Source organism: Phascolarctos cinereus, unplaced genomic scaffold (genome assembly GCF_003287225.1).
Source record: "Phascolarctos cinereus isolate Bilbo 61053 unplaced genomic scaffold, phaCin_HiC Scaffold_4;HRSCAF=312, whole genome shotgun sequence".
Classification (NCBI taxonomy): Eukaryota; Metazoa; Chordata; class Mammalia; order Diprotodontia; family Phascolarctidae; genus Phascolarctos; species Phascolarctos cinereus.
In genome coordinates this window covers 225,343,449-225,371,006 of record NW_027555847.1, presented here as the reverse complement: position 1 = coordinate 225,371,006, position 27,558 = coordinate 225,343,449, and the positions used below count along the sequence as shown (strand labels likewise).

At 45.0% G+C, this 27,558-nt stretch overlaps 1 protein-coding gene across 1 annotated transcript in view; it reads right to left on the bottom strand.

Annotated features, from left to right (window-relative positions):
- Positions 1 to 3,653: 3,653 nt before the first annotated feature.
- SLC29A4 (solute carrier family 29 member 4) overlaps positions 3,654 to 27,558 on the bottom strand; it is a 61,040-nt gene continuing 37,135 nt past the window's right edge. Inside the window, 7 exon segments of the mRNA XM_021008620.2 lie at positions 3,654 to 6,511; positions 8,199 to 8,439; positions 11,567 to 11,754; positions 12,727 to 12,862; positions 24,536 to 24,688; positions 24,690 to 24,802; positions 27,140 to 27,214. Coding sequence (XP_020864279.1) covers positions 6,369 to 6,511; positions 8,199 to 8,439; positions 11,567 to 11,754; positions 12,727 to 12,862; positions 24,536 to 24,688; positions 24,690 to 24,802; positions 27,140 to 27,214 — 1,049 coding nt within the window. The 3' untranslated portion in view covers positions 3,654 to 6,368.

Here is a 27,558-nt window from a genome sequence, read left to right as displayed (position 1 = left end):
CCTGGCAAGACTGGAGGTCCAGGGGCCTGGGGAAGCTGGGGCCAGATCTGGGGCACTCAGGGAAGCAACTCTTAGAGTAGCTCTTTTCCAAAAGCCCACAAGGCCCTTACATATAACTGTATATATGTTTATATATAGTTTAGTTATAAAGTTATAGTTATATACATGCACATATATACATGTATGTATATATGTGTGTGTATATACATATATACATATACATATACACAAATATAGGACATCTAGGTGGTACAATGGATAGAGTGCCAGGCCTAGAGTCAGGAAGACTCATCTTCCTGAGTTCAAATCTGGCTTCAGACACTCACTAGCTGGGTGACCCTGTTTGCCTCAGTTTCCTCATCTGTAAAACGAGCAGGGAAAGGAAACGGCAAACCACTCCAGTATTTTTGCCAAGAAAACCCCAAAAGGGGTTTCAGAGGGTTGGATATGAACAAACAACATGATACATATTATATATGTATATTTGTGTATACATATATGTATATAAAATATGGATATATACCACAATGTGTATATATGTATATATACACATACATTCACAAGGTATCTATGTATTGCACATGCATACATGCTTATATATATGTGGATATACATATGCATATATATGTACACCTGTATGGATGGATGGATGCATGTAAACAGCTTGTGAATTCCCATCAGCATCATTACCAAGACAAACACTCTGCCCCTTCTATACTATACACCCCTCAGGCTGCCTTTTGGGGGGGAGTTTTTTTTCCTTTCAAGGCTCATGGATAACAATCTTATCCAAGCTAGAAGAGATCTGGGAACCCACCTAGTGCAGAGGTTCTTAACATAGGGCCCATATACTTGGTTTAGATTTTTTTTTTCAGTGTAATTTCATTTTGATATAATTGGTTTCCTTTGTAATTTCTCTCTCTTTTATCCCATGCATTGAAAGCATCTTTCTTCACCTGACTGCCAAAGGGGTCCATGATACCAAAAAGGCCCTAGTCCAAGCCCCTGGTTTTACAGAGAAGGCAACAGGCCTAGGAAAGGGAGATGATGCATGGCCTGTCCAAGGTCATTTGCTTTCGCTAATCATCATAACCTGACTTCACTGTGATAAGCAAATGGAGGCAGGGGTGCACACAGTATGATTTGCCCAAACCCCATGAGCCATACCCATATCTCCAAAGAACGCTCTAGGTGGAAACATCCTAGGCTTGTGGGGGGTGGGGAGGGTGGTGTTTAATATTGATGGGTGGTTATGATTTCTGCATAATCCTAAAAACCTCATCTCAACCTAGAGGAGTGTGGTATAGATGAAAGAATACTGGAATGCAGCTAAAGGACTTAGATTCGAATCCTGTCTCTGCCACATATTACCTTTGTGACCTTGGACAAGCCACTTAACTTCCCCAGTCCCGTTTTCTAATCTGGAATATAAGGAGTTTGGACTAGCAGGCCTCTGGGGGTCTCTTCTAGATCTAAATCGATGCTTCTATGAACCCAACATCCCATCTCTTTTCAAACACAGCCCTGAGTGGAGGTGAAGGAAAGTCTGCTGCTCAGCAGAAGAGGCAAGGCCCCAGAGGTGAATTTCATAGTCCAACCTCTTCATTTTTTCACAGGAGGAGGTTGAGGTTGAGAAAGGTAAGTTACTTGACCAAGGTCACACAGTTAGTGGCAGTGACCACTAGAATTTAGCCCTCTCCATCCAGGGCTCTTTTCATGACCCCAGGCTTGCCGCAGATCCTATAAGTGGATGGAGTTGACTCATCTCTTAGCGCTGTGTAGAAGCAGGGTGGCCCAATAGAAAAAGTGGCGGCCCGTGGGGTCAGTGGATTTGAACTCAAGCTCTCACACACACCAGTTGTGTGATCATGGGCGACTCGTGACCTCTCTGTACAGTCCTAGTTTTACCATGTGTAAAAGGGGGATGTTGTGAGGAAGGCACTTTGCAAATCACAACTATTATATTTACAAGAAAGACCCTCCAGTCATCCATGTACAGGTGCAACACCTCCCTTGGTACCCAGGAAAAGGGAAAAACGGGAGCGGAAGTACTGGAACCAGAAGAAGGCCATGCCAGGCTCATTGCCCAGATCCACACTCCAGCCAGCAGGGCACCCTCAGGACTTGGAGTAGAGCCGGATCCCACTGTGCACTCCATCCTACAAACAAGGCTGGTTTCTATGAGCGATACCTGCTGACACCATCTTACCTTGGGACTGGAGCAAGGAGCTTCACTAATCAGTGACTGGTCCGAAGCCCTACGCTGCTTCTTTCCATGGGACTCCACTCAGCACTGGACCTCTCAGAGCTGCAAAACGTGTTCATTAAATACCTGGAACATGCAAGGTCACAGCTAGTCACTCCTAGGGAGCGATAGGAGCAGGGATGCACTGGAATCAGTTCATACCAGCTCTGAAGAGCTGATCGTTAAATTTTCAGTGCAAGCATTTGCATCTTGGGAATCATAAAATGCTGTAAAGCAGGGCTTGGCTTATTGTTTTGTTGATTGTATCAACTTTTAAAAAAAGTTATAGTGAAAAGGTTAATAATGCAGATTAAACTTTTTTCTTTTTAGGCAATTGAATATAAGTGACTTGCCCAGGGTCACACAGCTACTAAATATCTGAGGATTTGAACTCAGGCCTCCTGACTCCAGGGCCAGCCTAGTTGCCCTGTAGATTAAACTTAAAAGTGGAGCTAGATACATTTTTTTTAAACCCAAAGAGCCCTTTGTTTAAAATTTACCAGCACATCCCTGCATGAATCATAGTTCTCTACTGAGACCTAGCTAGTAAGAGATTGTATTATTTCCAGAGACCTTCTCTTCATGTAAAGGAGAATTAAGGTTTCTTGTGTTTGGTCCTAGGGGCTAAGGGTGTAAATCCCAAGAAGGCAGTAGTTTTATACGAGGAAAAAACAGTGTGGCACCAGGCAAATCACTTTGATCTTTCTGGGCCTCTGTTTCCTCCTCTGTAAAATGAGAGGTTTGGACCAGATGATTTCTAATGTCCCTGCCTCTCCCAAATTTATGCTCTCATGATCCTAATAAAAGCTATTCCTAAGTGGAATGAATTGTAGTGCCTTTCTCATCACTGAAGGAATTCAAACAAAGGTTGCTTAATCTCTGAAGGGGGTTGGGTACTATAACTGAGATGCATAGCAACCCCTAGTTTCAAAGATTCTGTTGTCAAATCTGTTGAGGGGCAGATCCCAGCTTCCTTCAGTTAACCACCATTAGCCAAAGATCCTAGAGTCCCTGGACCTCACATTCTTTCCTTGACCCCTTATTACAGCTAGGGAAACTGAGGCCCAGGGTGGGGGGCATCATCCATCAGCTAGAACCAGTCAGGGCTGGGTATGGGTTGTAGAATGCTGCCCCAACTTCTCCACCCTCATCGGTGGGCTTCCTTGTTGTCCCTACTATCTTCTTCCTCACCCTTCATTCGCTTCCCCTCCCCCTAACATCTTGGTAAGCAAATGTCTAATTAGAAAGCCACTTTCTCTAGGGCAAGAGTGTGAAGACAGGGATTGGAGGACATGTGGATTGCATTTCTGAGATGACACAATTCTCTACATTCATATTGAAAATATATGGAGTCTAGAGTATTTCAAAGACTGTCATCTGCCCTCCGCTGTAATATTTCATCTGCCTCTTATATATTTTCACATGATCTTTTAATGGTCAAAGTGGTACATTTTTATGAACAGACAGATATATACACACACAATAAAATTCGGTGACACAGAATGGAGGACTCCCTGCAGGGTTAGGGCAAGCTGTAGGGGGTGCTCCCATCTTCCTCTGGGGCTGAGGGTCAGAGGATTGAGCAGCAGAAGGGTGGAGGTGGGGAAAGGTCAGGAATCAGACACCTTTCTTCTCCACTTGCCACCCATAATCAGTTGGTATCCTTTCTCCACGGAGAAGACTCTTCAAAGCTCCCATCATTAACATCTTTGAGGAAAACCCATCATGATCTGTGAAAAATCTCTTATTTCCCTCTCCCACCCCTACCCTCCTGGCCAAATTTTAGCCAGGGCCTGCGGAAAGTGAAAGCTAAATTGATGCTGAGAATTGGGGTGGGTGGGAGCAATAAAGATCGAATCCAGGCAGTCGTAGACATGTCTCTTCAGTTGGCATGCCTCCAAATTAGGGTGATCTCCTTTGACCGCCCCCTTGCAGCACTGGGGTGTCTGTCTGCACCCCCTCACAGCAGACCCAAGTACTTCTTTCACATTCTCCGTCACACACCTGCTGGTGGAATTTCCTTTTCCTTTCCCTAAAAATCTTCCCTTCTTATCTTCCTTCTCAGCCTCATCTCCATAGAATTCTAAAATGTCAGAGACTACAGGGCACCCCAGAAATCATCTACTCCAAATATTCTCATTGTGTAGAGGAGGAAACAGAAGCCTAGGGTAGAAGGGGGAGTGATTTGTCCTAGTTCATGAAGCATGTCAGTGACCAAGCTGGGCCCAGGCCCCTGCCTCCTGACTTCTAGCCCACATAGTACAGGAGAAAGAACATTGGACTTGGAGTTGGGACACCTGGCTTCCAAATCCCAAGCTGTGCTGCTTGCCAGTCATTTAACTCTGCTTGGCCTCAGCTTCCTCATCTAGAAAATGGGGGAATTGGTAGGGGGCCTCTTGAGGCCTCCTCTAGCTCTAAATTTCTTGAGTTGCTCTTTCTACCAGACCACACTGATCTCACAGAACTCATTCCATCCCATGTTCACTGGAAGGAGGTTTGTTTTTTTTCTTTTCCTTCTTGAGAGGTAAAAATTATCTATCCCAGCCCCTACAGGGGGAAGGGTGGTGGTGGTGGTGCGCAGGCCTACTCTATAGCATTAAGGTCAAAGGAGAAGAGGTTGGCTGAACTATGGTCTGCATACTAGACAATTCGGGCTGGCCTTTCTCCCAGATGGCCTTGGGGACCACAGGACCCATTGCTGTCCATAGCGGTCAGAAACAGTGGGAGGGCACCCCAACCCCATCCTGCTTCTAGGTCATCCTGCATCTCCTAGGAATACCACCAGAGTGCAAGTGTTGGGTCTCCTCTCTGCCATGCTTTTCCTCCCTAGTTCCAGGACAGCAACATCTCCAGACATCCGTTCTGGGCTCCTCCATCTCTGAACAGCCCACACATAGGACAGCAGGACGCACAGTGTTTGTTTGAGAACAGATAGGCTGGGAAGTAGACAGGTAGGCAAAGATGATCAGGGTTCCTTCTCTCTCCCCAGAACCTTGCCAGAAGGAAGCAATTCCTGGGCTTAACTGATCAGTCAGGGTCTCCCTCAGTTGAATACTCTTGGTTTAAGGAAGACTAACTTACTAAGGATAAGGAGAGAGCCAGGGGTGTGGCTTGGGGTGGGGGTGGGGACAGGATTCACTAGACCCTGTTCAGCATTCTGTACTAACCCTGGCCTTCATCTGACCCTGGCCTTAACTTGCCCCTGCCTGAGAAGGGTTCTCCCAGAAGTCCTTGGGGGTTCCCATTTATAATCAGGGAGAATCTGGCTGCTTTAAGGGTTTAAATGGTTCCCTTCCCACCCCTAGGGGCATGTCTTCTGCTGCTCCCCGCCCCAAGAACACTGTGGGGCTCCAAGCTAGGCCTGGTGTAGGACTGGGGTGCATGGCTTGATTATAATAAGGCTTTGGGTTGCCTTTACACAGCTGGACTCCTCCTCTGGCCTGCTCCCTCCACACCAGCCCACAAGCTCGGCCCCACCGGTTACACCCCAAGAGTCAGGATCAATCAGTGAGGCAGGAGGCAAGAAGAAGCAGCAGGGAGGGAGAGAGGAATCTTCAGGGAGAGGCTTCCACATGTGTATACACATGCAGACACACACACGCACATACTCACACTCATACTCATGCATGCACACTCACACGCTCACATACACTCACATATATCCTCCCAGGTGTGTGTGTGTGTGTTGGGGGGGAGACTGGCTCTTATTCATAATCTCCCTCAAGCTGGTTCCTCTCATTTCTTCCAGTCAAAGTCAGTCACCTCTTTCTGAAGCCAGGCCCTAAGGCTTCCTCACAAGTACTCACAGACTTCCTATTGCTGTCAGACAGAGTAAGAGGCTGAGTTAGGGGAGTGAAGACGGATGGGTTTTTCCAAAATTTGGGGGGTTTTTGTTTGTTTTGCTAGGGGATTGGGTTGTGGGGTGCAGAGGAAACGGAGGGAGGCTTAACTTATGCACAGGCAGTAGAGCGAAACCTCCCCACAGAATCCAGGCCCCAGACACACCACTCCCCACACTCACACACACTTAAACACACACACACACACACACACACACACACACACACACACATCCATGTGCACACTGGCCAGCTGGTCTTCCTGCCTGGGCCCTGAGGCCCGCTCAGTACCCTGACGTGAAGGTGTTATTGAAGGTTTCAGTGTAGAAGCAGGTGCTATGGGAGGTACTGGTGAGGCTGTAGGCGAAGTAGGCAACGGCCGAGCCCAGAGTCAGTCCTGTCATGTAGGAAACCGTCATAGTGTTGCCTGGAAAAGAGAAGAGAGTACCTGCTTATCCCCCCTGAGTCGAGGGACCGGGGCCCTGCTGAGGGAAGCACTGGCCTGACCCCAGACCAGGGGTGGGGAACCTGAATCCTTAAGTGTGGCCTTTTGACTGAATCCAAATTTTACAGAACAAATCCTTTTGGATTTTTTTGATTTGTTGTGGGGCCTTAAAAAGGGATGTAAGCCTACAACCGCTCAACTGAAAATCAATTTAAGAAGGTGGGCCCACCCTGCCCATCCCCTGACCTCCATTTGGGTGTGGAGATGCCCGTTACCTAGATGGTTCATGCTGTAGTACCTGGCTTGGAGTCAGGAAGACCCGAGTTCAGATCTGACCTCAGATCCTTCCTAGCTGACGGTGACCCTGAGCAAGTCGCTTAACCTCTGTTTGTCTCACTGTAAAATGGGGATAATAACAGCAGTGTTGTTGTGAGGATCAAATTAAATAATATTTATAAAAAGTGCTTAGCACAGTGCCTGGCATGCAGTAGGTGCTGTCTAAATGCTTATTCCCTTTCCTCCCACTCAGCTGCAGACCTTTGTTGTGCCTCTGACAGATGGCTCTCCATCTTCTGCTTGTGCACTTCCAAGGACAGGAGGCTCACTACCCCCTCACAAAGCCGAAGGTTCTTTTGTCATCAGCTTTATTTGCTGGGAAATTCTTTGATATAAGAGCTGAAATCTGTGTCCCAGTTTGTTTTTGCCCATTGGTCCTAGCACTGCCCTCTGAAGTCACACAGAATATGTCTCAATTCCTTTTTCGGGGATGTGGGGGGAAGGGAGGACTAGCCTTGGGATTTCATTTTAAAATTTATTTTATTTCTTTATTTTTAGGCAATTGGGGTTAAGTGACCTGCCCAGGGTCAGACAGCCAGGTAAGTGTCAAATGTCTGAGGCCACATTTGAACTCAGGTCCTCCTGACTCCAAGGCCGGAGCTCTATCTACTGCGCTAGACTTGGGATTTCATCGGAGTTCCTGGTGAGGAATTTCCTCTATCAATTGATTTTCACAACTACCCATGAAGGTAGATGCTATTATTATTCCCATTTTACAGATGAGGCTAAAGTTAAGTGACTTGTCCAAGGCCACATGGGGCTAACATCTGAGGAAGGATTCAAACTCAGGTCTTTCTGATTTCAAGACAGGCACGCTATCCATTCTACCACCTGAATTTCTTGTGCTGAAATGGGCATTGCCAGAGCAGAGATTGTACTGAGAGCGGGTAAGAGGAGAAATGGAAGATGGGCACTGGGTGCCTGAAGGAGAGAACCATGGGGAGACAGTGGGTGAGGGAGAAGGGCAGAGAAAAGACAGAGGGGTGATCAAAGACAAACTTCAATGACATCAAATTTTTGCTGGGGACAGGCCATTCCAATAAGTGACAATGGCCTATGAGATAACCTCTCTGGGCCTCAGTCTCTTCAGCTGTAAAATTAGATTACACATAACTGCAAAGATCTTGTCCAACTCTAAGGTTCTATAAAACCCCTAGAAGGGCCTGGGTTGGGAGGGATACAGAGGGAGTGAGGAAGTATGTGGGATGGCAACTGTGAGTTTTTAACCTAGTGGTAAGGTTGGGATCTTGTGGAGCTGGGCTCATCGACATTTATGGCCTTGCCCAGGGTTACTAATGGGCAGCAGAACTCACATTGAACCAGCTTCCCATACCTGCAAGCTCTCGATGCTCAGGGCTCACTTTGCCCGCAGCCAGGATCATGGGCACGCTGCCAAAGTAGCCATTGCTGATGCCCATGAGGAGGGAAAAGATGCAGGGCCAGGCAGGGTGACTGAAGGTGGGCTTCCCACTGGGGTACACACACAAGATGAAGAGAGGGATGAAGACAACCCGTAGGCAGGAGTAGATGAGGAGGTAGGTCCCTCGCCAGTCATAGGGCAGGGCTGCCAGGATCTGTAAGAGAAAGCGAAAGGCAATGGGAGCCACAGTGGACGTGGTGCCCAGCCAGGGTGTGAGCAGGGGCCAGCAGGCGGAACAATCCAAGTCAGCAAACATTTAGTAACCATGTATAGGGCACTCTGTAGGCACTTGGGGAAGATGCAAAGTTCAGTTAAGACACGATCCCTGCCCTCATGTTGCTTATGGTCGAACAGGGGGGTAAAACAAAAACACAAATAACTATTATACAGAATACTAAAGAAGACAGGCAGTGTGTCACAGTGGTTAGGGAGCCCACCTCGAAGCCAGGAAAACTTGGGAGAGTGTTCAAGATACAAATAGGTTGAGAGGAGCAAGAGGGCATTCCAGAGAGGGAAATGATAACAATTAACCAGAAAAATATTATAAATATCCCTTTCCCAAGAGAGGCTAGAGTTAAAGGCTAGAGTTAATCTTGAAGCCAGGAAGACCTGGGTTCAAATTCCAACTCTGACACATGGCCCTGGGCAAGTCATTTGACTTTCGCAGTTCTGTTAGGTCCTTATGGAAAATCTCTAAGTCCTTAGTGACTCAAGGGGTCAGTACACACAGAGGCTTGCCTCAGGATAAACGCTCCCTTGACTTTTACCCCAATTCCTGTTTGTTATTGTTCATTGATTCCAAGACCTTCCTCATGATCAGCCTTGAAGCCAGGTGGCTGACTCAGGTAGACTATACTGAGAACCCGACAGGAAAACAATAGTTATGAACTTTGGCGATGTAACTACTTTCCCATGAGAAAAAGATGATCTTTAACTGCTCAGTTTGTGTATGTTAGTAATAGCGCTTCACAGAACTTGTGACTCATTTTTCACACTACAAAGTTGTTTTTCTATGAGTATATAATGAGAAAACTCCCGAAATAAACTAGTCTTGAGCATTAACCTCTAAGACTCGCCTAGCCTGACTTTTCTTTCTCCGTTTTTCCTCACCACTCTGTCCTATACCATACCAGCTGCTGGCACAGTTCTCTGAGCAGCTCTCTACACCTAGGAGTTTCAGCAAAGACATTACGCCCTTCATGAGGCAACTAGATGGCATGGTGGATAGAGTGCTGGGCCTGGAGTCAAGAAAACTCATCTTCCTGAATTCAGATCCAGCCTCAGACTTACTAGCTATGTGATCCTGGCTAAGTCACTTAATCCTGGTTGCCTCAGTTTCCTCATCTGTAAAATGAGCTGGAGAAGGAAATGGCAAACCACTCCAGCATCTCTGCCAAGAAAACCCCAAATGTGATCATGAAGAGTTGGACACAAATAAAATGACTGAATAATAGCAAAGCAGAAGGAAGAGTAGTTGGGCAGTGTTATGAAGGGTGGATCGGAATGGGTAAGGAGTGCGGTCAGGATGAGTTATTGGGAGGCCATCGAATAATCAAAGGATCAGGGACATAGAGCTAGAAGGGATCTTTGAGGTCATTTAGACCAACTCCTTATTTTATAGTAGGGAAACGGAGGCCCCCAAAGTGAAGTGACTTGCCCAAAGTCACACAGGTAATAAGTAGCCATGATAGGATTTGAACCCAGGACCTCTGATTCCAAGTCCCAGATACTAGATTGGAACTGTGCCAGGCCTTCCTCCCGGGTAGGGCTGCTTCAGAGTGTCAGATGCTTCAGGGCTGGGCATCTGAGTTCTAGAACATGGAAGTTCTAGGAAGGACCTGGGTTCTAGGAAGGTGCTGCAAACTGTTGAATTACTCTCCTGTGGAAAACTGGAGTCTATTCATGTCCAGCTTCAGGTCCCCCTACCCAATTCATTTATGGGAACTAGAGTCATAGAGCCAAACAGAACAAGATTCTTCGGCTTATTTCTGGGCAAGCAAAGTCAAGATTTAGATCAATCACAGAAAGGGACCCAAGAACCTCTTATGGACAAATTCCTTTTTTTCTACTTGTGGTTCTTTTTAAAAATTAATTAATTATTATTATTATTTTTTCTACTTGTGATTCTTACAGAGCCTGGGAGGCAGGCAGGCCCTGGAATATTATCCTCATTTTTTTTTCAGCTGAGGAAATTGAGAGTTAGAGCAGTAAGTGACCTGCCCAAAAGCCCCCAGTAGAGTCAAGATCAGAATTCAGGTTTACCCAGTTCAAGGTCAGTGCGTTGCTCTGTGCCCAATTATTCTTCCTTCCAATATCTCTCCCACTAACTTGTCTTGGGACATTACATTTTTTTTTAAATTTTAATTTCTGGTTCTAACTTCTTTCCCTCCCTCCAATCCCCTCCCCCACCCAATGTGAAGGTAAGAATATGGTACTCATTGTACATATACTGTCAAGTAGGTGACGTTCCTAAGAGCCTTATGCAGACACATGCATCCTATGTCCTGCCCTCATGATGGGAGAGGAGGGGGTTAGTCTAACTAGGTTAAACTAGTTAGATAACTAGGTTATATTATCGGAGAGGGATAATATAGTTAGTTTATGTAACTAACTCATTATCGCCTGCTTCACCTAAGAGAAAATAGGGACTTGAAGAGATAGGGGAAGAAGAGGGATGAAGTATTGTTAGGGAAGAGGTAGAGAGAGGTCTGAAAGATGGGGTACTACTACAAGAGTAGTGGGGGAAGGAGGAAAGGGCATTGGTACTTCTGGGATCTTATCCTATACTCAGTTGGCATGCCAATCTACAATAAGGTGATGAACTTACCTCTCCCAAAGGCATTTGTGTTTTAATGTAGCTCTCCTGAAAACTGAAAACCCAGTTGGAAAGGTAGATTCTTTTTTTTTTGGTGAGGCAATTGGGGTTAAGTGACTTGCCCAGGGTCACACAGCTAGTAAGTTTCAAGTGTCTGAGATTACATTTGAACTCAGGTCCTTCTGACTCCAAGGCTGGAGCTCTATCCACTTTGCCACCTAGCTGCCCCAGAAAGGTAGAATTTTAAGTCTTGGAAGACCTAAATTTGGGTAGGGATGTAGAGATAATTCATATGGGATGGTCTTCCCAGTATCCGTCAAATCAGAACATGCAGGTGGCCGCCTACTTCACCAATGCATAAGGCCACCTGGGGACAGAGAGGTGGGCTGTTCAGCCTACTTGGAGCTTCCTCCTAAGCAGCCCTTTCACTAGGCTCAGGATCAGTTTGATGTGCCCTGGGGCCTACCTTGCCCACGAAGTCAGAGAGGTTGAATATGGCCATAACGAGGATCGGGAGCCACTCGCCCAGAGTGCAGTTACGGATCTCCGATTCCAGCCCGGGAAAGAGGCACAGCGTGATGAAGTAGGACATTGCTATGGAGAGCATGTAGGCCCAGATCACCCGGGACACCACATAGCGTTGCAGCATCATGGCTGGTAGGAGGAAACACCCAAAGCTCTAATCATCAGCATGCCCCCCTCCCCTCTTTTCCTATCATAGAATCATAGACTATTTGAATCCAAAGGCACCGTAGAGACCACCAAGTCCAAACTCCTCGTTTAAAAAGGAGGAAACAAATTCATACAAGGTCACTCGGTGGTTAAGCTAGAACTTGAATCCAGATCCTCTAAAATCAAGTGGTCCTTCCATCAACTCGCTCTATCCATAGAAGTGGTTCAAATTGTGGTTGCCCCCTGGTTTCTGTGGGACCCACTTGGTATCTGGCTGCTCCAAGGAAAAAGGTCCTTAGGCCATGAAGAGCCCTGAGAGGTTATCTGGTCTACACCTCTCATTTTACAAATAGGGAAACTGAGGTCCTGAAAAATGAAGCCACTTAGCCGACGTTATGCAGCTAATTAGTGGCAAAATCAAGTCTACAGTGCCTCTGGTTCAGACTCGTTTTTGGAGGAATATAGCCTTCGAAACGGGGCTTTGGTGGCTCAGGAGTAGCAGCTGAGTTGGCAAGGGCTAAGCCAATTTAAGAATGGGATGGTGTCAAGTTATCCAGGCATCATTCTAGGGGACACTGGCATAACCTCAGGATGATTTCAACTCCTACATGGACATGTGGTCTCTTCCATTCCCTCTGACTTCCCCACATGAATATGTGTGAGAGGTGAAGAGGGGCAGATGTTGCTAAGCCCTAGACAAGAATGACCACCCTTGCTAATCTGGTGGGGGAAAGAAGGCACAAAAGAAGGGTCTGTTTTGGGATAGCCCTATAAAAAACAGTGAAAGGGACCCTGGAATCCCCTCACACCTCACTATGACCTGTCCTTCAACACTGATGGCAACAGGAAGACTGACAGGACTGTCTGTCTTCTTCTCCCACTCTCTTCCTGCCCCCAACTCCATCCCTGTTCTTTTCCCTCCAGCCCAATTGGGACGGATGCCCTTTCTCCTACCTCGGAAGTTGGGCCAGCTCCTCTTGAATTTGGGCAGAGGGACATCAAATCTCATGTAGGTCCCACCACCAGCCAGCTCAGCATCATGGCCCACACTGCCCTGAGGAGAACCCCCTGGACCATGATGGCGATCCTCCTGAAAGGGTGGGAGTGGTGGGGAAAAAAGGGAAAAAGGAATCAGGGTAAGCACGATGGAAGGGGCCACCATCAATGCCCTCGAAGAGATCCTTGCATCCCAGAACATCAGAGCCAGAAGGGACATTGGACATCATCTAGTCAAACCCCTTCATTAAAAAAAAAGATTTTTATTTCTATTCTGCACTTAACAATTGGAGTATTTGCATATTCATGGTAGAACAGAAAAAGAGAGAACATTATATATGAAATTTCAGATCCCTATTAGGTACATATTACTTTACTTTAAATGTATATAATACATTTGACCTGTAGCTTTCAAAGAGATGCTACTTGTGTCTAGCCTTCCTTCTGTATTTTTCTTACCATTAAAAAAGAAAAAGATGTCTCAACGATCTTCTTTTCTTTCTTTTCTCTCTTTTGTTTTTTTGGTTAGCCTATTCTAATCCTCCCTCACCTTTCCACTTCTTGCATTAGATAAAAAAAAAAGACAAAAACAAAGCCTTTTCGCAAAAAAGCAAAACAATTTCCCAAATTGGTTATGTCTAAAAGCATATATCTCATTCTGCATCTCAAGTCCATTGTCTCTCTGTCAAGAGGTGTTACCTCTCTCCCCTCATTTTGTAGAGGATGGCACTGAGGCCCAGAGAGGAGCACCAATTTCCTGGAAGCCCGCATTTTAATTGGGAGAAAAAGAGCAGGGGAGTAGGACAACCTTTTCAGACTAGGTTGAGAAAGTTCCTACTGGTTCAGGTCACTACGGAGTTTCCTGAGATCTGGTCATATTACTTTTCTGCTCAAAAATTGTTGGAGCCTCCCAACTTAGGAAAGTTAACTTAACTGTCCCCTATCCCTGGAATGGTCTTCCTCCTCATGTCTGCCTACTGGTGTCCCTGGCTTCCTTTTTTTTAGGCAATTGGAGTTAAGTGACTTACCCAGGGTCACACAGCTAGTAAGTGTCAAGTGTTTGGTCTGAGGCCGAATTTGAACTCAGGTCTTCCTGACTTCAGGGCCAGTACTCTATCCACTGAACCACCTAGCTGTCCCTCCTGGCTTCCTTTAAGTCCCAACCCCTCTTAATTCCAGTGCCTTCCCTCCATTAATTATTTCCTATTTATCCCCCTATTTATTCTCTCTCTCTCTCTCTCTCTCTCTCTCTCTCTCTCTCTCTCTCTCTCTCTCTCTCCACACACACACACACACACACACACACACACACACACACACGTTTATATGTTGTCTCCCCCATTAGAATACAAGCTCCTTGAGGGTAGAGACTGTCTTTTACCTCTCTTTGTATCCCCAGTGCTTAGCATAGTGCCTGACACATAGTAAGTACTTAATAAATATTTATTGATTGGACAAAAAAAGTTAACTTAGTAAAGTTCATTCCCCTCTGTCTGGCATGCAAAGCTCTTTGCAACCTGGCACCAATTTTGTTTTTACAATTTTTTTTCTTTTTTAAAAAATGTGATATATTTTGTTTTTCTCCCAATTACATATTTCTTTTAAAATGTTTTATCAATCTTCTTTTACATCAATATCACTTCTTAATGACCCCACACCTCCCCCACAAAACTCTCCCTTGTACGGTCAAGTGAATCAAACCTACACATTGGCCATGTGTGAAAATTCAGTGCCTCATTTCACACTTATGGTTCACCACCTCTCTGCTGAGAGACAGCAGATGTATCAGCCTTAGGAAATCATATCGATCTTTTCTATCAGATTGATCATAGGCTATTCTTTTCTATGAAGCCCATACTCTAGGCAAACTGGATGTATCTCTACCTCCTTAGTCTTCTTGTGTCTACACCATTGTTAAAGGTGTTTCTTCTGTCCCCTATCACCCTGCTGAATTCCTACCCAACCTTTTAAAATCTAACTCCTCTCCAAAGCTTCCTTAGATGTGTCCCCCAATCAATAACCTTTCCCTCACATTTCACCTAGTAATCATTTTGTCCCTTTCTTTTTCTGTCTTTCTTTATATTCCCAATCCTTAGCATAGTGCCTGGAACACAGTAAGTGCTTAATAAATGCTTGCTCACTGACTGACTTCATAGGATTAGAGATTTAGAGCCAGAAGACACCTTAGAGGTCACCTAGTCCAACCCTTTTAAATGAGATAACATCAAATGTTTTGCAAACCTTAAAAAGCTGTTTTTTTTTCATCAATGAGAAATTGAGACCCAGAGGAGTGAAATGACTTGGTGAAAGTCACCCAGGTAGTAAAGAGCAAAGCCAGGATCCAAAATCCAGTGCTCTTTCCACCATACCATGTTTCCTGCATCATATAATACTAAAATTATCCGTGTTTGTGTCTTATCTCCTCACTAGAATGTAAGCTATGTGAGGGCAGGCAACTTGCCTGAATGGAACTTTATGTCTTCTGGAGACAGTGTGGCACTACAGCGGTTTCCTCTGTCTGCAATGTCCCCTGCCACCCTGTTGAATTCCTCGCCTCAGAGCAGAGTACTCTATCAGTGGATAGAGTACTGGCCCTGAAGTCAGGAGGACCTGAGTTCAAATCTGGCCTCAAACCAAACACCTGACACTTACTAGCTGTGTGACCCTGGGCAAGTGACTTTAATCCCAATTGCCTAAAAAAAAAAAGTCTGAAGACCTGGCTTCAAGTCCTGACTCTTTCACCTGTGTGACCTTGGGCAAGTTACTCAACTTCTCTGGGTCTCAGTTTGTTCACCTATAAAATGGAGGGGGGGTGTTGGATTAAATGGCTTCTGAGGTCCCTTTGAGTTCTAGAGCTAAGGTCTCTAGTGTGGTGCTTTGGACATAATGCTGAATTTCCAGGAATTCAGGATAATGCTATTGTTCTCTTACCCACATTGCTATAAAGACAGGAACTGAGAAGTATCTCCTTGCTCTTGTGGGGAGAGGAGAAAAGGTCCTATAGGGACATCATGGTACAGTGGAAAGTATGCTGGGCTTTGGAGGCAAAGGATCTTGGTTCAGTTTCACCGCATCCTGGATGGATTTGCAGTCAGGCAGCTCTGAGTTTGAGTCTCTCCTCAAACATTTACTATCTGTGTGACCCTGGCAAGTGACTGACCTCTTGGGGCCTCAGCGAACTCCTCTGGAAGATGAGGAGATTGGGCTAGACAGCCCCTAAAGTCTCTGAATTCCAAGCTCTTCAGCACTCATACCTTTGAGAGCAGTGATGGGCAGGTGTATCACCTCCATCCACCACTAGATGGCATCCCACGCTTAGCCCCAACAGCTGTGCAGACGCCTCTGATCAGGCTAATTGGGATACAGCTGCGGTGGGACCAGACCCAAGTCCCTGCTTCCAAATGTGCATTCTGCTTAGCCCAGCAAACGTTCCCTAGGTGCCCATCGGCGGGGACGCCCTCATACATCCTCCTCAAGTTAGGGATCTCCCACCCGTTCACGCGATCCGCCAGCTGAGAAATAAGCCTCGCAGGCCAGATGGGCAGGAGTCTGGGGCAGATGGGTCCACTTTGTCATCTCCCATCCGCAGAGCCCTGGGTTGGGGCCACTGGAGGCAAGCTCAGTCTCAGCTTCGCAGTGGACTCAAGTCTGGAGGGAGAGCCATTGCCACGGATTTCCAGGCTTCAGAGACATAATTAGCATCTGACCCAGACTCTGTCCCATTTGGGGCTTGCGTGGTAGGGTGGGGAAAAACAAACACTGGTTGTGGGGTCAGAGTACCTGAGTTCAAATCCTGCCCAATGCTTAACCACCTATGTGGTTTATGCTTTTAAAACCCTTCCTATCCTGGCCCCTTCCTACCTGTTCTGACCCTGTCTCTCTCCAGTCAATAAACTCCAGCAGCTCCAGGATCAAATATAAAATACTCTTTTGGCATTTAAAGCCCTTTCCAACCTTGACCCTTCTTGGCTTTCCAGTCTTCTTACACCTTACTCCCTTCCTCATACTCTAGGTTCTAGTGATGCTGGCTTCTTTGCTCTTCCTCAAACATGGCAGACATCTCCCGACTCCGGATATCTACCCATGCAAGGAAGGCTTTCCCTCTTAATCGCCGTCTGCTGGCTTCTCTAGCTTCCTTCAAGTCCCAAGTAAAATCTTACCTTCTACAAGAGGCCTTTCCTACTCCCCCTTAATCTTATTGCTTTCCCTCTGTGACTACCTCCAATTTATCTTGTATATATCTTATTTGTACGTAGTTGTTTGCGTTCTGTTTCCCCCAGTAGACAGGGAGCTCCTTAGGGGCAGGGACTGTCTTCTGGTTTTCTTTGTATCCTCAGTGCTTAGCACAGTGCCTGGCACATAGAAGGTACTTAATCAATACTTTTTGACTTGTTGACTTTATAATTCCAGAGGAGTTACCTCTCTGTGCCTCAGTTTCCTCATCTGCAAAATGGGAGAGTTGGACTAGATGGTTTCGGAGTTCCCTTGGAGCTCTAAAACTATGATCCTATGACCCTGTGGCCTTCAGAGGTAGAAGGCATCCTTCAAGGGACTCTAAGGATGGGTCCTCTCACACAGTACTTCATCTCCAATTTCTGTGCTTTTGAAAAGGCTGTCCCCCAGGACTGGAATCCACCACTTTCACTGCTCCATCTGGTAGAATCCTTTTATTCCTTCAAGACTCAGCTCAAGTGCCACCTTCCACATGTGGCCCTTCCTCATCCCAGCCCCAGCCCCAAATGCCCTCCCTCCCCCAAATAGCATGGATTTATTTTGCATTTACTCTGTATATATGTCCACGTGATTTTCCCCGTTAGAATGTAAGTTCCTTGGGGACAGGGACTATTCTATCATTGTCTATAACTCCTAACATCTAGCACAAGGCCTGGGAAGTAATAGGCCTTTATTAAAAGCTTACTTGGATAGGGGCAGCTAGGTGGTGCAGTGGATAGAGCTCCAGCCTTGGAGTCAGGAGGACCTGAGTCCAAACCTGGCCTCAGACACTTGACACTTACCAGCTGTGTGACCCTGGGCAAGTCACTTAACCCCGATTGCCTCATCAAAAAAGCAAAAAAAAAAAATTAAAAGCTTACTTGGGGCACCTAGGTGTCGCAGTGGACAGAGGACTGGGCTGGGAATCAGGAAGACTCTCTTCCTAAGTTCAAATCTAACCTCAGACACTTACTAGCTGTGTGACCCTGGGCAAGTCACTTAACCCTGTTTGCCTCAGTTTCCTCATCTGTAAAATGAGCTGAAGAAGGAATTGGCCACTCCAGTATCTTTGCCAACAAAACCCCAAATGGGGTCACGAAGAGTTGGACATGCACGACTGAACAACAAAAAAGCTTTTTGAGTAATGGATTGATTGGTTACTCCCTCCCAGCACGACTGCACTGAGGTGCTCTGGCTTTAATGCGTTAACATCCCTCTGTGACATCACAGGCCTCCTCCTCAGTGAATCAGCCACAGGTATATTTTTGGTTAGTTTATGATTCTACAAGGCTGGAATATCTTACGTGAGTTGTAGAGCCCAACATTGTTCCAAAATATCTGGGTGACGTAGACTTGAGGACAGAGGTCCCACTTCTTCCCCTGTAGGATTTGCCGTTTACCAATGGGGGAAGTAATCTTTTGGGCGTTTTAACAGAGATGTGAGGCAGTGGCAGTAAGTGACCTATACCCTTAGTAACATAGATTTAGGGCTCATCTTACAGATGGGAAAACTGAGGTTTCATCTCATAGGAACATAGAATCATAGATCAAGAGCCAGAACAGGCTTCTGAGGCTACCTAGACTGGGGTGAGGAACCACGTGGCCTTGAGGCCGCAGGCTCCCCACCCCTGGTCTAGTCTAATCCTAACCTGGTTTAGGCAGATTTAACAAGTTGTAGTAGGAGAGTAATGGAACAAGGATTTATTAAGTACCTGCTATGCATCAGGTACTGTGCTGAGCACTTTACAAATGTCCTCTCATTTGATCCTTGAACAACTGAGTAAGGTAGGCACCATTATCATATCCTCATTTTATAGACAGACAGAGATTAAGTGACTTGCCCAGGGTCACATGGCTAAAAAGTATGGATCTGAACTCAGGTCTTTCCGACTCCAGGCCCAGCACTCTATGCCATCTGGTGCTAGGGGCAAAGCTGGACCACCAGCCTGACCTCCTGGGCATGTACCTGGCTATCTCTGTGAGCTCATGCCCTCTGGGCATATACCCTTTCCCTTGCTACTTCCCCAGGAGGAAGGTAAGTACAGCTATCCCTTCCACATTAAGACTTTCTCCACTGAAGTTCTGATATATCAAGGGTTGGCATAAGAAATTAAATGGAAATTTTAGAAGAGTTTTGCAGAAGTGGCAGACAACACACAAAAGCCAACAGATGACACAGAAAAGTTTAGAAGCTCAGATTTTTTTTTTTTAGGCAATTGGGGTTAAGTGACTTGCCCAGGGTCACACAGCTAGTACGTGTCAAGTGTTTGGTCTGAGGCTGGATTTGAACTCAGGTCCTCCTGACTTCAGGGCTGGTGCTCTTTCCACTGCGCTACCTAGCTGTCCCAAAAACTCAGATATGCATAAAATATACGTATAGTATTGTACAATATCAACATATTTTATCTTTTAATACTATAAGAATTCAGATTTCTCTGGTACAAAGTGAGGGCCAAAAAACTGTACACAGATTTTCCAGATTGTGGGGGTGCTGAGCCTCACCCCTAACCCCTGCATTGTGGAAGGGATAACTGTCCATGGATAGGACCTGTGATTTCATTGATATAGAGAACTCACCAAAAGAGCAAACTCCCTCTAACAATTAAAGTCGGCACCTTCTTTGCAACTTACAGTCTTAGTTACCTCAACTAAAAGTGACTTGCCCAGGGTCACAAAGCCAGTATGTGTTTAGAAGAAGGATTTGAACCTACGTCTTCCCAATGCTAGATCTTGAAATAATATTTGTAAAGTGCTTGGTACATGGTAACTTAGTTGTTGTTATCGTTATTATTATTATCATCTCTATCCACTATGGCACACTGTCTCTTAGGCAAAAAATCTTATTATTTATACTTTTTAATGTATAAGATAATGAAGATACTTTTTATAATTTATTTTTTAATAACTTCCTTTCTTGGAATGTCCCCCCTGCACCTCCCAACCTATCTGCATACTGAACACTCCTTGGGGCAGCTAGGTGGCACAGTGGATACAGCACCGGCCCTGAAGTCAGGAGGACCTGAGTTCAAATCTGACCTCAGACCCAACACTTGATGCTTACTAGCTGTGTGACTTTGGGCAAGTCACTTAACCCCAATTGCCTAAAAAAAAAAAAGCCATACTGAACACTCCTTTCATTAGAATGTAAGCTCCCTGAGGGAAGGAACTATTCCATTTTCGTCATTTTTTTTTTTTTAGTGAGGCAATTGGGGTTAAGTGACTTGCCCAGAGTCACACAGCTCGGAAGTATTATGTGTCTGAGGCTGGATGTGAACTCAGGTCCTCCTGACTCCAGGGCTGGTGCTCTATCCACTGTGCCACCTAGCTGCCCCCATTTTTTGTCGTTATAGCCCCAGCGCCTAGTACAATGTTTTGCATGTAGTAGGCCTTCAATAAATATTCAGCGAATTGACTCTTACCTATTGTTCAAGGCCCAGCCTCCATAATATCTTGTTTCTCTAAATACTCCTGCACTTACAATCTGTGCTGCATATTTCAGGGTTTCATTATGTTCTTCTGTAATCGATCTCCAATAATAGTAAGAAGTCACATGTACATAGCACTTTCCGTTTTGCAAAGGGCTAATTATTGTTCATGCATGTATAATTTTGTCTTTCCAATAACAATCAGTTCCTCGACAGGGGCCATTGTCTTAGGCTTCTTTGCACAGTGGATGGAGCACTGGGCTTTGAGTCAGGAAGACTGATCTGCCTGAGTTCAAATCCAGTCTCAGACAGTCACGAGTTGTGTGACCCTGGGCAAGTCACTTAAACTCTGCCTCAGTTTCCTCATCTGTAAAATGAGCTGGAGAAGGAAACGGCAAACCACTCCAATACCTTTCCCAAGAAAACTCCAAATGGTGTCATGAAGAATCAGACCGGACTGAAACGATTGAATAACAACAATAACAGCAGTGCAGGAATGGGCACAGAAGAACGCTAAATAAATACTTAAAAAAAAAAAAGAGTTCTGGTGCATACCCTTTGATCCAGCAATAGCACTTCTAGGGCTATATCCCAAAGAGATCAAACAAATGGGAAAAGGACCCACATGTACAAAAATATTCATAGAAGCTCTTTTTGTGGTGCCAAAGAATTGGAAATTGAGAGGCTGCCCATCAATTGGGGAATGGCTGAGCAAGTTGTGGTATATGAATGTAATGGAATACTATTGTGCTATAAGAAATGATGAACAGGCTGACTTCAGAAAAACCTGGGAAGACCTATATGGTCTGATGCTGAGTGAAGTGAGCAGAACCCAGAGGACTTTGTATACAATAGCAGCCACCTTATGCAATGACTAAGAATGTTAAACTGAACCCTTCTCAGCATTAAGAGGATCTAAGACATCTCCAGAGGCCTCGGAATGGAAAATGCTGTCCACATCCAAAGAAAGAACTATGGAAGTCGAATCGCTCTCACTTAATTTTACCTTAAGTTGAATTTTGTTTCATCTTTCTGATGGTTCCTCCTATTGGTTTTAATTTTTACTTACAACTTCACTAATGTGAAAATATGTGTAATGGGTATGTAAATGTAAAGCCTATGTCAGATTGTGCGCCGTCTTGGGGTGGGGGGGAGAAAAAGGGAGAAAAAAATTTTCAACTCAAAAGCATATGGAAAAAAAAAAATTAAAAAAAAATAAAATTAAAAGAAATAAAATTTTAAAAAAAAGAGTTCTGGATAAAACATTGGAATTATCTAATCCAGCAATGCTGAGTGTGGTCTGGGGAGCCCTGGGGATCCTCATGACCCTTTCAGAGGGTCTACAAGGTCAAAACTATGTTCATAATAACACTAAGATGTTTTCATTTCTATTGCAATGAATATCAAGAAATACAGCTCCCATAAACAAAAGCTCTTTGGGAGGATCGTCACTAATTTTTAGGAGTGTAAAGCGGTACTGAGACCAAAAAGTTTGAGAACTGCTGATCTGATCTAATCAGCTCAAGAGCGTCTAGAGGCAGGCAACTAAGCTGGAAAACACATGGAATTGGGGAAATGGGTTCAGTTTGGAGTCCCTGGACCTGGCTCTGCCATTCACTAGCTATGTGACCTCTTAGCTTCCAGGACTCAGTTTCCCCATCTGCAAAATGAGGGGTTGGACTAGATTACCTCTCCAGTCCCTTCTAGCTCTGTATCTAGGGTTCAGTGATTTAAAGGGTACAAAGCACAGTATGGTTCAGTGGAAAGAAGGCTGGATTTGAGGTCAAAGGACCCGGTTTGAATCTTGGTTTTGCACTTTGTTGCTGTGAGGATGGACATAGCTACCTTCTAGCTACCTTCGCTAGAAAATGAAGTTAACTAGAGCAATGGCACCAAATTCAAATAGAAACAGAGTGCATGTCATATTGGCTAAGAAAACCACAAATTAACATCATCTATGTTGCATTGTATTTTTAGTCATGGTGTTAAACATTTCCCAATTACATGTTAATGTGGTTTGGCCAGTTTTGCATAAGTGTGTCAACTCTGGACAAAGAGATCTCTATGGTCTCTTCCAACTTGAAATCTATGCAATGTCTCCTAGTTTTTGAAGGAATATCACCTAGAAGAGGGATTCAACTTATTTTATTTGGTCCCAGAGAACAAAACTAGGTGCAAGGGTTGGAAGTTGAAAAGGAAAGAACGGAGTATTTATTAAGCACCTACTATGTGCCAGGCACTAAGCCCTTTACAAATATCTCATCTGATCCTCACCACACCCCTAGAAGGTAGGTGTGATTATTATCTCCATTTTGCAATTGAGGAAACTGAGGCTAAGAGAAGTTAAGTGGCTTGCCAAGGATCATATGGCTAGTGAGAGTCTAAGGCTGGATTTGAACTCAGGTCTTTCTGACTCTAGACCCTATTCTTTATCCACTGTGCCACCTAGCTGCAAAGAAGCAAATGCAGGAGTGTCTAAAAGTGGAATAGACTGCTGTGGAAAGTGGGAGCTTGCTCCTCACTGAAGGTCTTCAAGCAAAGGCTGAATACCCACTTGCCAAGGATGTTGTAGAAGGGATTTTTTTTTTTAGGTATGGGTGGGAAGGTCAATGAGTTCCCTTCTGCCTTTGAATTCTGAGATGCTGTGATCTCTTTGGGAAATAAACATGTCATAAACAGATATGAAGAAGTATTGCCATCTGAACTAATGACATTTTATAGGGAATTTCAAGTCTGCAAATAATATCTTTCTTTCTAGTTGACATAGTGGACACAGCACCGTACTTGAAAGTCAGAAAGACCTGAGTTTGAATCTTGCCTCAGATACTTACTAGCTGTGTGATAGTGGGCAAATACTTAACCTCTTATTCTCCTTATCTATAACATAGCAATAATAATAATAATAATAACCTCACAAGGCTGTGATTCGATTTTTATTTTATATATATGCATGTTGTGATGAGATAATATTACATATAAATGAGACTGTATGTATATATATGTATATATGTGTGTGTGTGTGTGTGTGTGTGTGTGTGTGTATATCAGAGAGAGCAAACCTTAAAACAGTATGTATATGTTGTTATTATAGACCTTATTTCAAACCATCCCTGTGATTTAAGACAGGGAAGGGCAGATGCGGAAACTGAGACTTGCAGGTTAAAGTGGAAAGGTCCTGAGAGAGATCTAGTCCAATTCTTTTATGTTATTTTATCAATGAGGAAACTGAAGGTCACACAGCTAATAAGTACACAGCTGTGATTAGGAATATTTTCATCTGGGGTAAAAGGTAGTTGAGTCAGGAATGGACAGGTTGTGAAATGGAAATAATTTAATAAGATAATAATAATTTAACTGTGAGTGTAGTCATACTAGAGAAAGGGAGGTGATGGGAAGTCAGAGTCTATAAGAGGGATCTGGTGGAGAAGAAACCCAGAGCTGATAAGAGGACCTTAGGGGAGTTACAGGTATGTGTATTTCCAGAAGGAACTGTACCCTCCAATGACTAGGTCCAGCATCCTGAATTTGCCATGGTGGCCCACAGGGGCAAGCCAGTTATGGGTCTGGGTAAGTAGTAGAGTGGGTATTTGAAACCCAGGGGAATGGGTTATAAAGATCTTTAAATGCCAAACAGAGGATTTTCTATTTGATCCTAGAAGAGGTCCAAATTAGATCCCTTTTCAGTATACCAGGGAGGGGAAATAACTCTAAAGTCACCATGTTAGCTGGGTAGTGGCATAGCCTACAACAGTGTTGATGTCTTCCGACTATTAGAGGGCAGTGTCAGAATATGGAGGGGGCTTTTGTTTGTAAGTAATGTGCATAGGAGTAATGTATAGATTTTTTTTTGAAGGGAAGTAATGTGTATGTGCATGTGTTTTGGGGGAGGCTATATGGGAAGGGGGAGTAGTGTATAGGGAATAATATGTGTGATACAAATAACGCGTGTACGGGGGTGTTGTTTGTGTATTTCTCTTTGTATAAGTTTATGGGGGCTGGGTATGTTGGGGAGCAGTGCATAAGTTTGCCGAAGGCCACTATCCCTGTAGGAGGGCCCTGGTTTTGGATGCATCTAGCCAAGGATCGCACAGTGCATCTGCCTTCCCAGCCACCTCGTTCCAAATACTTACGAATCGCACTTCGTCGGCAATGACATCATGGTGTACTCGGTAGCCGGTGCCGGTGCCCACGCTGCCCTTGAGCTCTGGAGCGCCCTCCTGGGAGCGGGCAGTGTAGTAACGGACAAAGCGGGTCCGCTTCACCAGCACGTGCAAAATCAGGCACCATGAGCTCCATGCCGATAGAGATGAAGAAGAAGATGATCGTGTTCTCCTTCTCGTCTGACAGCAGCAGCTTGGTGAAGATGCGACTGAGGGAGATGATCACCCCAGCAGTGCCTAGCAAGAGGGAGTTAGCGGTCAGGGCAGGGTCTGGGGAGCCTGAGCTGACCCTCCCCCTTGTATACACAACGCTGTTCCATGCAGATATCCCACTGTTAAACACATTGACGCCTCCACCCCGAGCCCACACATACATCACTCCCACACTCAAAGATACATCTTGGTCTCTCCCTCCACACAAACACATACACTACCGCCCTCCACAAATGGATCCGCTCGAACTTACACCCGGAGAAATACACAAACACAGAACTTCCCCCCATAAACATACACTGTCCCCCTCCCAAACTTTTACACAGATACAAACAATGCTTACACATTGCTTATACAAAACAGCCATCCACAAATACACTAGTCCCCACCATAAATATAAACACTATTTACACACACAGTTCTCACAAACATATACAAAGAAACCAATCGCTTAAAACTAAACTAAGAATTTTGGAACACTTTGTACATAAACAACGGCTCCAGTGTGGGAATTTGTTAGTCAATAAGCATTTATTAAGCACCTATTATATATCAGACACTGTGCTAAGACTGGGCATACAAAAAGGGGCATGCAAAAAGATAATCCCTGACCTTAAGGAGCTCACAATCTCCTGGAGGAGTCAATAAGCAAACAGTTACGCACAAGGAGGATAAATAGGAAACAATTAAAATAGGGAAGACACTTAAGAGGGGTTGGGGAAGGCTTGCTAGAAGGTGGATTTTAGTTGGGACTTAAAGGAAGTCAGAGAAGCCAGGAGGCAGAGATGTGGAGGGAGAGTATTCCAGGGATGGGGGACAGCCAGAGAAAATGCCTAGAGCCAAGAGAGGGAGCATCTTCTTTGTGGCACAGCCAGGAGACCAATGTCACTGGATCAAAAAGTATGTGTCAGGGAATACGGGATAAAAAGACTGGAAAGGAGGGAGGGCATGCTGGGTTTTGAGGGGCTTTGAATGACAGAGGATTTTGTATTTGATCCTGGAGATGCTAGCGAGCCCTCTGAGTTTGCTGAGTGGGGAGGTGGCTGAACAGAGAATGGATTGGAATGGGGAGAGACTTGAGGCAGGCAGAATCACCAGCAGGCCACTGCCTTGACTTGACTATGCATAGCTATTACAAGGAATTTCTTTTTTCTTTTTTTTTCCCATTGGGTTGGTGGAGTGAGAGGGAAAGAAAACATTTTTAATTTTTAGAGAGCACTTAAAAATAGAGAGGCAAGGGAGCTACAGGTGTGGAGTGTTGCATGCCCTTTCAGATAAGGGCACCATATTGTAATTTTGCTTATTAATTGCTTTACTTTGTTACAAGAGCACAGATCATAAGTTGGGGTAATCTGGAAATATTTGGAAAGTAAAAACAAAACATGTCATTAATTTTTTTTAATAAAAAAAACAACCTAGCAGTCCTAATACAAACACTGCTTATCCACAAATATACACACTGCTTACACACACAGCCACTCAAAATATACATACTCTCCCCCACCACTTACACACACACTACATGCACTCATAATCCCCGACACTCACTTTTCCCCCACAAACATATCGACCCTCCATAAATCCTAAACTGCTCCTCTCTGCTCCCCAAACACACACACATGCACACAAATCCAAGCCCACTCAAACTTGCCATGCCCTCAGACTGGAGCTGAGATTTCATGCATTTCAGGAGAGGCTAAAGTTTTATGAGGGAAAGGGAGGGTAGGAAAGGGAGGGGGGGGGAGAAGGCTGGGATCCTAAAGAGGAGGGATGTCAAACTCAAATAGAAATGGGGACCACTAAACGCTAAGGATCCCCAAATACTTGCTTAATTTTAAAATGTGATATTATCTATGTTTTATTTGTATTTTTATTTATTTTGTTAAATATTTCCCAATTGTATTTTAGTCTGGTACAGGCTGCTCTTGGGAATGTTGCCAGTTATGAGTAGCCTGGCCCTCAGGCTGAGTGTTTGATGCCTCTGCCGTAGAACATGGGGACTGGACCCCAACTCCAGGTGCCTCTGGCTCATCCTCATTGCCAAATGGCTTGGTTTTGCTGGTCTTTAGCTGGGAGCTTCAGGAACCAGAAACCTTGGACCCTGCCTCAGGGCCTGGCCTTGTGAGAATCCCAGCCCAGCTTCCTCAAGCCAGAATAGCCTCTGCCATTGGTTTCTGTATCCCCCATCCCTTCCCTAGCATTACCACACTGGCTTCAGGGTGACCTCTGGAAAAGGAAGTCACTTCAAATCACCTCAAATGCACTTCCCACTCCCGTCAGGGTAGAGCAGGAGAGTGACCATGTGAGAGAAACCAAGCTAGGGGAGCCTGTTATTGACTTCTGATGGATGCAGATACTTACTCTCCCCAGTCATCACCCCCTGGGTGTACCTCTTGGGCAGCATCCCTGTGTAACCGTAGAAACTGGATTGCTGCACTTGAAGAGAGAGGAGAGGGTGACAGAAGAGAAGAAAAAAAGATGTTATTACTTCCCCCCACGGTGTGGTGTGGGGAAAGGAGAGTGGAGAGACCCAGGCATAGGTTCCCAAAGTGGGTGTTACTGCCTTCTGGGGGGTGCTGGAAAGATGGGGGGGTGTAACAGGGGGGTATTGAATAAAAACAAGGGGTCGGTGGAAGCTTAAGGAAAGAAGAGAAGAAAACTTTGAAAAACCATTCATATGTGTTTCATCTGTTGTGTAACAGAGTTAAGATCGTAGTGATTACATTATTTTCCAAACAAACACACAAAATGCAAGTTATAACCTATCAGTGATGAAGTCT